The sequence below is a fragment of the Lathamus discolor genome, chromosome 24 (assembly GCF_037157495.1).
Source record: "Lathamus discolor isolate bLatDis1 chromosome 24, bLatDis1.hap1, whole genome shotgun sequence".
Lineage (NCBI taxonomy): Eukaryota > Metazoa > Chordata > Aves > Psittaciformes > Psittacidae > Lathamus > Lathamus discolor.
In genome coordinates, this window is record NC_088907.1 from 529,341 (window position 1) to 538,767 (window position 9,427).

The 9,427-nt window shown below is 54.4% G+C and overlaps 3 protein-coding genes and 1 long non-coding RNA gene across 12 annotated transcripts in view; 2 read left to right on the plus strand and 2 right to left on the minus strand.

Annotated features, from left to right (window-relative positions):
• The window catches only part of OTUD7B (OTU deubiquitinase 7B), a 31,012-nt gene extending 30,832 nt beyond the window's left edge, over nucleotides 1-180 (minus strand). The window contains exon 1 of the mRNA XM_065660219.1: nucleotides 74-180. The gene's annotated coding sequence lies outside the window, so the exon portion shown is untranslated. The remainder of the gene's footprint in view (nucleotides 1-73) is intronic.
• RBM8A (RNA binding motif protein 8A) overlaps nucleotides 1-9,427 on the plus strand; it is a 130,297-nt gene that overhangs the window by 96,007 nt on the left and 24,863 nt on the right. The gene's annotated exons all lie outside the window — the stretch shown is intronic.
• LOC136004072 (uncharacterized) lies at nucleotides 2,959-7,710 on the minus strand. 7 transcript variants are annotated; one of them, XR_010608222.1, is made up of 5 exons: nucleotides 6,634-7,710; nucleotides 6,204-6,330; nucleotides 5,808-6,065; nucleotides 5,206-5,583; nucleotides 2,959-4,646 (listed from the first exon to the last, which is right to left on the minus strand). It is a non-coding gene; the product is annotated as an uncharacterized LOC136004072 (long non-coding RNA). The 7 variants fall into 7 exon arrangements; XR_010608219.1 differs by having other exon boundaries at nucleotides 2,959-4,319; nucleotides 4,470-5,583; XR_010608221.1 differs by having other exon boundaries at nucleotides 2,959-3,927; nucleotides 4,150-5,583.
• On the plus strand, nucleotides 6,797-9,381 carry LOC136004070 (CD48 antigen-like). Of its 2 annotated transcripts, none has more exons than XM_065660194.1 (4): nucleotides 6,797-6,985; nucleotides 7,875-8,195; nucleotides 8,279-8,567; nucleotides 8,724-8,808. In XM_065660194.1, the coding sequence occupies exons 1-4, from the start codon at nucleotides 6,859-6,861 to the stop codon at nucleotides 8,725-8,727; spliced, it is 741 nt and encodes a 246-aa protein (XP_065516266.1). In that variant the 5' UTR covers nucleotides 6,797-6,858; the 3' UTR covers nucleotides 8,728-8,808. The 2 variants fall into 2 exon arrangements, with proteins under 2 accessions (XP_065516266.1, XP_065516265.1); XM_065660193.1 differs by having other exon boundaries at nucleotides 6,798-6,985; nucleotides 8,279-8,542; nucleotides 8,724-9,381.

A 9,427-nucleotide genomic window follows, 5' to 3' on the forward strand; every position in this document is an offset into this window, starting at 1 on the left:
CAGGGGCGGGCGCAGCCGCCCCGCGGGGCCCACAGGGCCCGGGCCCCGCCGCAGGGCGCGATCGCGGCGTTACCTGCGCTGGGCCCCATGGCGCGGGCGCGCTCCGGGCCCCGTCGCCGCCGCCGCGCTGCCCGGGGGGGTGAAGAGAGGGGGGGACACGCGGCACCGCCCCCGTTCCCGCCCGGAACGCTTTGGCGGGCGCACGCGGCCGCCCCGCCCCGCCCCTCTGGGCTGCGCGTGGCCAATGGCGTGCGGCGCTTCGGCCACGCCCCCTGGACCCGGCCGCGACACGGCGCCTGCGCTGGAAAGGAGAGGGAGAGCGCCCCCATGCGGCCGGGCCGTAACGGCGCAACGGCCCTAGCCCCGATGGGGCCTGAACCCTCCCAATGTGGGCCCTGAACCCTCCTAATGTGGGGCTTGAACCTCCCCAATGTGGGGCCTGAACCCTCCTAATGTGGGTCTTGAACCACCCAGTGTGGAACCTGAACCCCACCAACGTGGGGCCTGAACCCTCCCAATGTGGGGCCTGAACCCCCCCAATGTGAGGCTTGAACCTCCCCAATGTGGGGCCTGAACCCCCCCAATGTGGGGCATGAACCCCCCAATGTGGGTCTTGAACCACCCAGTGTGGAACCTGAACCCCACCAGCGTGGGGCCTGAACCCTCCTAATGTGGGGCTTGAACCCCCCCAATGTGGCGCCTGAACCCCCCCAATGTGGGGCCTGAACCCCTCAGTGGGGGACCTGAACCCTCCCGATGGTGGGCCTGAGTCCCCTGTGTGAGGCATGAATCCCCCTTTTTGTGCTCTGAGACCCCAAAGTGAGCCATGAACCCCCCAATGTGGTCCATGAACTCCCAGCATTGTGCTTGAGCCCCCAGTGTGGAGCAGAACCAGGGCGCTCAGTGCCTGGAGCAAGGAGCCTTGTGGTGCCTGTGGGATGTGCCGGGAGATCCCAATGGATCCCAGTGGGGCTCCATGGCTCGGGGGTGTCACTGAACCCCAGTGTTCAGGCTGGAAGGGTGCTCTGGAGACCACCCAGTTCACCCAGAGCGTGCCCATGGGGCTTTGGGATGGAGCCCCCAGCACCCCCTGGGCAGCCTGGGCCAGGGCTCTGCACCCTCAGCCCTGAGTTCTTCCTCGGGTTGAGCTGACACTTGGTGTGGTTCAGTTCTTGGCCATTGCTCCTTGTCCTGTCCCTGGGCACCACTGGGCAGAGCCTGGCACCAACCTCCTGGCACCACCTTCGAGCTATTGATGTGCATTGATGGGATCCTCCTCACTTCGCTCTTCTACGAACCAGACCCAGCTCCTTGTCCATAGGAGATGCTCCAGCCCCCCACCACGCATCCCTGCGGCCCCATTTGCTGCTCTGCCCCATCTCCCTGCTGCAGCCCTGGGTGGGAGCGGCCGCGCCGGGGGTCCGGGAGCAGCAGCATCATGCGCAGGGTTCAGCTGATCCCGGCCTGAATCGCGCCTTTGTTCCCTGCCAGCGCCCAGCCTTGTTTGTATCGCACACAAAAGGATTGTTTATGGTGGCCGGGACGAGAAAGGGCCAGCAAAGAAAGAACAGTTTGTGCTGCCCGGCCCCCCCAGGGGGGTTCTGTTCCCTTTCCCGGCTGCAGTGTTTGTGCAAAGGAGGAACCATGGAAGCCACCAGGTTGGAAACGCTTCCAGGGGCATCCGCAATGGGACACAGCGGCACCCTTGTGGCGCTTCACGTCGCTGCAGTGATGGAGGTTAAAGCGTGCGGTGACTCGCCTGGATTTGTTAGGGGACGCTGGGATAAAGAAGTGCCACAAAGAGGATCAGGGATGGGAGGAGAGGGGGATAAAGGCAGAGCAGCAGATGGTGAGCGGTGCTGAGACGTTGAAGAAGTGAGGTGAGGCTGAGCCAGCGGTGCTGAACCAGTTCAGTGGTGAAGAGGGACGTAGGATGATGCCCTGGCAGTGCTCAAGGCCAGGTTGGACACAGGGGCTTGGAGCAACTTGCTCTAGCGAAAGGGGTCCCTGCCTGTGGCTTTAGATGAGCTTTTAGGTCCTTCCCAACCCAAACCCTCCATGATTCCACGAGGAAACACAGGGATTGCTGACACAAAGTCTGTTCGGCTTAACTTGGGCTCGATGGGATAGCTCTGGACTGATCTGCAAAGACAACACTTAAAGGCCTCTGCAAGAAAGAGCTTTTCTTGCCTTAAAACTCACTCAACTTTTGCCCAAAACCTTATGGAGTGGCCAATTGACATAACTGACATCCATACACATAGATACCCATGCACATAACTTGACATCCATGCACATACTGACATCCATACATATGACATGCATATACATAACTGGCATCCATACACATAACTGACATCCATACACATAGATATCCACACACATAACTGACATCTATGCACATGACATCCATATAGATAAATGACACCCATGCAAATAACTGACATCCATACGCATAATTGATATCCATACATGATATCCATATACATAAATGATACCCATGCACATAACTGACATCCATACACATAACTGACATCCATACATGACATCCATATACATAAATGACACCAATGCACACAACTGACATCCATGCATGACATCCATATACATAACTGACATCCATGCACATAACTGGCATCCATGCACAGATACCCATACACATAACTGACATCCATACACAGATATCCATGCACATAACTGACATCCATGCATGTAACTTACATCCATACACATGACATCCATATACATAACTAGGATCCATGCACATAACTTACATCCATACACATGACATCCATATACATAACTAGGATCCATGCACATAACTGACATCCATACACATGACATCCATATACATAACTAGCACCCATGCACATAACTGACATCCATGCACAGATACCCATACACATAACTGACATCCATACACAGTTTCCATAAGACAACTGGAGAAGATTCTGGACTCAGAAGCACCTTTACTTGTTCATGCGCCCCTTTTTTTCCCCCTTGTTACTGTTGAAAGGGGAAACACAATCAGATTATGACAAAAGAATGAGGTGAAGTAAAGCATTGCACCTACTGAAGTGTGCTTGTGTTCCAGCAGGAGCCCACCAGACTTACTGCAGGGCAGCTGAATAGATGTAGACATTGATCCCAAGGCAGTTAAATGGAGGTACCTAGATTTACTCATGACAGATAATGAAGGAGGAACAACAGACATTTTTACTCGTGGTGTGATGAGTTCTTTCTGTAGCCCAAGGAGAAAAGCAGAGGGTTAAATGGCAGCTGACAAGCTAAGCTAATAGGAAAACAAACTCATTTTTGGCTTCAAAGATGGAAACTCATCCAAACCTTCTTCCTTTGCCAAGAGCAGGAGCCCTGGATGCTGTGGCACAAGATGTTTCAGCCACCAGCGTTGCTTTAGAGTAAGACCTGAGGCACAGGGAAAGGGTCAGGATTCTCCCAAACTGTAAGAAACCAGCCCAGGGCCTGGGATGCTGGAAATGTTCTTGCACCCAGGAGAGGGACAGGTAAAGAAGTGGTTCTGAATTAACGCAAATCAGAGGAGGAAACTCATCACAGGACACAACTGTTTCCAGGCAACTCCTCTATTTGTCAGCATCTGCATGGATTTCAGCTCCCTTCTGCCTGCAGTGATCTGGTTTTCCCCTCTCCTCTATACTCAGAGATGTTCCTGCCCTTTTCCTGACACAACAGAAAGGGATTTTGTCAGTCCTGACCTGAAGGTGTCCATTGCTAGGAGCAAATGGTTCGTTCTCAACCCATTCCAGAGCTGGACTCACTCATGTCACTGGCTGATTTGGTCCCTGGATCCCACGACACACACATGGATGGGGTGTAACGGGGAAATTCAAGGTATTTCTTTGGTGGAAAGGCTTCTCCTTGTAGGAAGTTTGCAGGAAGGCAGTATTCCTTTAAGGACAAAGATGTATTTAAGGAGGAGAAAACACTCTGGGCTTATTTAGCTGAAAAAACCACATCACTGACATGGTTACAAAAGCATTTCCAAAGCAAACAGACAGAGAATGAAATGGTACTTTCCGGACACTAAATCATTTACAATCTAAACAATAGGATGCAATTAAATACTGGGGTTTAACGTAGTTTTCAATTATTATGCATGTAAATCAGTACCTCTGGCTGTGAGTCCCCCCACTACCTCCTTAAATGAGGGGTCAGTCAGTTTGAAGAGAAGTAAAATCTGATGCCTGGAATCAAGAGTTTTCCTACAGAAATCCTGACTCCTCTAAACCACACATACTGGATTTGGACAGGCAAAAAAACCTTCCTGGCCTCTGAGCACTCTGCAGAAAGAGGAGCCAGAGGATTCTGGTCAGCAAAATGCAATGTAAGCTGGGATTTCAGCTGATAATCAAAGTGCTTAAAGGACAACGAACATGGAAGTCCATGAAGAAAAGGGGAGTTGTTAATTGGAAGTGAAAGGCAGGACTTACTCCTTCATCCAGTTGTCTATAAATAGGGATGTGCCAGCGAGGGTGCGCTGGCTCCGTTGCCTGCGGCCCCTTTTAGCTGTGTCCCTCTAGGAATAGCACCTAATCCCGGCTGCTGTTCTTAGGGCGATTAGCAGAGGCTCCTTCGGGTGCTTGGACATGACTCAAGCAGAGCTGGTCCTGGGGAAAAGAAGGGTGACCTCATTTTGTGCACTTGCAGCCCAGGAACCGGCCGTGTGCGGGGGCTGCGTCACCAGCGTCACCAGCCCCTGTGAGCAGCAGGGCCAGGGAAGAAGGCCCAGAGAAGCTGTGGCTGCCCCATCCCTGGCAGTGTTCAAGGCCAGGTTGGACACAGGGGCTTGGAGCATCCTGCTCTAGTGGAAGGGGTCCCTGCCCATGGCTTTAGATGAGCTTTAAGCTCCCTTCCAACACAAACCAGTCTACGAACTTCTTCCTAATATCTCATCTAGAGCTCCCCTCTTTCTGTGGTTTGATGTTCCATCAGCCAAGCAGATCTCTCCACCACAGCTACAGCTCACAACCGACCCCGTTTGTCACCTTCTTTTACTGACGTTTTGTGACAAAAAGCAGCTGGACTATTCCTTGTGTGGCACAGAAACTGAGGCAGGGAGACAGAGATGTGTCTTGCTTCTGCTGCTGTTAGATGCCCCCACAGCTTCTGTGCCTGGGGACGCCGAGGATGAGCCCCACACCACATACCCAGCCAACACTATGTAACCTGGGGCTCTGCTGCATCTCGGCGCCGTTCCTCCATCCAGAACAGCTGGACCAGTAAAACTGGATGGATTCTGCGTGTCCCGGTGTCCTCACAGCTTTCAGCTCGCAGGAGGATGCGGCGCTGCCTCTGCTCCGCTCCGCAGGCGCCCTCTGCCTGAACGCTGCAGGAACTGAAACGCAGCCCAAACCCGTTTCAAAACGCTCCAGCCCTCTGGGGCTCTTGCACGTTGGGGTTGTTGATGGTGAACTGGTTGTTGAATCTAAGCGTTCAGTGACTTTCCAAATGATTATGTTATCCAGGAGCTCTGCTGTCCACGATGTCTCGATATTCCAAGAGGCACTGGCAAAGCAACCCTTTTGGTCTGTCTCCTTTTACCTGCTAATGTAAAAATAGAAGCTTCTTTAATATTTGGAGCTTCACACCCAAGACATGACTCTGAATGCACACTATTTCTGTTCTAATTTCTCTTCAACTGAATGACTCTGCCCCAACTCCTGACACTATACAAGTGTTCCCACCCTACAGCCCTTCCAGTGGCGCTGAGGCTTCCTGCCCTTCCTCTGCTTATGTTTCATGTCACAAGCCAAACTTCCCCAACTCACTTCTTCATTCCTCGGCACTTGATCACAACTGAAGTTTGCCTGCAGTTTTCTGTGGGGTTTTCTAAGTCCAGGGAGTGAAAAGGTTGTGGCTTGTAAGGAGAGAAAGTCTTAGCTCTATTCAGCTGAATGCCGCCAGGGGAAGGGTGATGCCTCTGAACACCTCCATGGATCATCTCCGCATGCAAACCTCAGTAGGCCTTGTATTGCTGGAGCATGTCTCCAAGCTTTTAGCAATATGAGGTGCAGGCTGGCTGCTGTCTAAATGGAAACAGCAACGAAACTTGTAGAAAGCAAAAGGAAATAACCCTTCTCCCTGTTGAAGCTGCATGGGCTGAGCTCTGGTGGTGCTGAGTAATTCATCCCCTGAGCCCACAGAACCAGACGAGCTTCTCTTACCCCTTTTCCAGCAGTGGAAAAAGTGAGTGGTGTCTTCCCCATTCCCGGCTCTTCACTGAAGCTGCTCCATCCCCAACAGAGGGAGCCCGACAGGACTGGGGGATCTATTCCCATCTTCAAGCACCTACTATGGGGAGAACAGGAACAAACTGAAGTCCAGATCATTTCCCTGAGGACAAGGACTGGGCCTTTCCTTGATGAGGTTTTAAGGACCACCCCATCCTCCTCCTCGCTGTAGATCCCAAAGCAGGGCAGAGTACTGGGGTTTTCCTATGCTGATGGGCATTGTGGCTGTGAGCACTGGTGCTCACCAGCTCTCTGTGGGGCTTCACGCTGGGTCCCAGCCCCATGATGCTGCAATGGAGCAGCAGCAGTGGGGATGCAGGCTCTGCCCCGCAACATTGGGAGGTTCTGGACACTGTTACTGTACCTGCAATGATCTTGCTGGTTAGATCCTCTTCTTTTGAGGTGAAAGACCTGTAGTAAGAGGACGCAGCTCTGGTACAAGCTTGGAACCGATGCTCTGCCCCCTTCTGCAGGGCTGACGCTTACTGGTTGAGAGAAGTGAAGGAAGAAGCAGAAAAGGTTTCGAAGTTCCTACTCCTGCCCCTTTTGAGCAAAGCCCTCCTTGAAGTGGTGTAGAGACCGTGGCCACATGGCACAGGCTGGTTCCTGGGGTCCTTGGGGAGCCGCTGCGTGCTGGAGTTTGGGTTTGGATGCAGAGAGCAGATTGGTGGCTGGGCTGACAATGGTGCTGCTCTTCTCCCTCTGCATCACGCAAGGTACGGTGCTGGGTACCCCGGGGTGAGGGAGCTGCACTGGGGGGAGATGGCTTTGGGGTTGGGTGGGGGCCTTGGGGAAGCATTCATGGCTAAACCCTCCCTGTACCCCGCTCCACCTCAGCTCCTCCCATCCCAGTGCTGTGCCATGGTGTGACCCACTGGCTCCCTTCCCATGGGATCCCCGGCATCACTACCATGGAGCTGGGGGTGAGGAGCTGCTCTGGGTGAGCTGGGAGTCAGGGAGGGGGGCAACAAAAATGAACTCAGACGGAAAAAACAACTTCACTGCGGTCACGTAGTGTGGGGAAGAGGAAATACTGAAACCAACCGCCTCTGCAACGTGGCTGAGAGAGCACAGAGGCATGGTGGAACACTGCACAGGGTGCCCAGAGAAGCTGTGGCTGCCCCATCCCTGGCAGTGTTCAAGGCCAGGTTGGACACAGGGGCTTGGAGCAACCTGGTCTAGGGGAAGGTGTCCCTTCCCATGGCAGGGGCTGGGACTGGATGAGCTTTGAAAGTCTCTTCCAACCAGAACCATTCGATGATGATTCTATGAATCAGTGAGCAAATGGGTTATTTGTAATTTAGAATCATAAAAGCATAGAATATGGGCTGGAAAGGACAATAACATCATCCATTTGCAACGCCCCTGCCATGTGCACGGATGCCTCACACTAGACCATGTCGCCAAAGGCTCTGTCCAACCTGGCCTTGAACACTGCCAGAAACGGGGCATTTACCACTTCTTTGGGCACCCTGTGAGAGCGCCTCAGCACCCTCACAGGGAAGAGCTTCTTCCTTATCTCCAACCTGCACTTCCCCTGTTGAAGTCTGAACCCATCACCCCTTGTTCAAGCTGGCCAAGCAGCTCTGGTCTCCACTTTCCCAGCATCCCAGGCACACCAGAAGCCACCATCAGAGGTGGTCGGGGCTGTTCACGGGGTGGCATATCTCAGTCCGAGCCTGCAAAGCAAAATCTCCTACCATGAAGTCCACTGGCGCCGCAATAACACCTTGCAACTGGCCAGCCGGGACAGCAGCGGGGAGGTCTGGTACCGCAACAACAGCTACCGGGGGCGCCTGGAGCTCTTCTCCAACAACACCCTGAAGATCAGCTGCTTGCAGAAGAACGACAGCAGCGTGTACCAGCTGTACATGGAGGATGAGACGGGCAAGGGGCTCATTCAGAGCATCCTCCTGACAGTGTACGGTGAGCTGGGAACATGGGAGGGTTGTCCCAGCATTCCATGATGGGACAAGGGGGAGGCTGTGACATCCTGGTGCCTCTTGCAGAGCTGGTCCCAAAGCCCACTGTGAATGCCAAAGTGATCAGGGGTGACCCGGAGCAGTGTGAAGCAACCCTGGAGTGCTCAGTGGGGCTCGAAGGGGTGACCTATGAGTGGATCTCCCACTCCAAGATCCAGTGGAACCGTCTCAGTGCTTCTGAGCTGCACGTGTCCCTCAGCTCCTCACCAGATACTTACACCTGCATGGTCAGCAACCCCGTGTCCTCCAACAATGCCTCGCTGGTCTACAGGCACCCCTGCTCCTGGACAGGTACTGCAGAGAGGGCAGAACTCAGGTGGGTGGGCTGCAAACCCTGAGGACAGTGGGTCCCTGCCAGGCTGGAGGTGGCCCATGGCTCCAGTGGGTTGGTGGCTGGCAGGAACTTGTATAAGGAGGGGTTTGGGGTCCCCTGCCAGGGCTTTGCAGCTCACAGCCCCCCGGTGCTCTCCAGGTGACTCCTCCAGTGCTGCCTCCTGCACCACCACCAGCGTGTGGGTGGCCCTGGCACTCCACCTCCTCCTCCTCCTCACTCTGCCTTAAGGCTGCTCTGCGGTTGACATCTCACCTCATCACCCCTGCTCCTGGATGAAGCCGCCAGCCGGGCTGGATGCAGAAGGATGCGGTTGCTCAAGAGAACCATCACAACCAGTGTCTGCTACAGCAGCACCCACCGAGTCCTTCCACATCTGCCTGCTTTCTGCAGCCCAAGCTCGGGCTGCTCCGTGCCTCAGTTTCCCTCCTCACCTTTTCTCCTCTGCTTTAGTTAGGGGTCACGTCCTGCAGGGCTGGTTAAGCACCCTGGCAATCTCAATGGTTGAATTCACCGTTACCTGCTTGGGAACCCTCTTGCTGGCCCCGAGACCTGCAGGGAAACCCAACCTGGGCCTTTCCTGAGGCTCCCCTCGGACCTGGGAGCTCCCTGACCACCGCCTGCCGTCGGTGATGCCCTTTACGTGGCAGTGCACGTGTCTGACCTGCAGCCAGGGGCACCAGAGCAGAGCCGAGGTGGCCCCTTTGGCTGTCTCTGCGAGGGGGGGGGTTGGCGGCACAGGTACGGTCTCTCCTTCCCGCAGTGTCTGTCCATGAGCACATTGAATCGGGACCTTAAACGCCAGGCTCCCAGGTGTCTGTTTTGGCCTGGGGCAGCTGCAGTGG

Coding starts and splice junctions, on each gene's coding strand:
- LOC136004070 (XM_065660193.1), top strand. CDS start 6,859: ATGGCACAGGCTGGTTCCTGGGGTCCTTGGGGAGCCGCTGCGTGCTGG. Junction 8,196..8,278: donor CATCCTCCTGACAGTGTACG/GTGAGCTGGGAA, acceptor TGCCTCTTGCAG/AGCTGGTCCCAAAGCCCACT. Junction 8,543..8,723: donor GCACCCCTGCTCCTGGACAG/GTACTGCAGAGA, acceptor GGTGCTCTCCAG/GTGACTCCTCCAGTGCTGCC.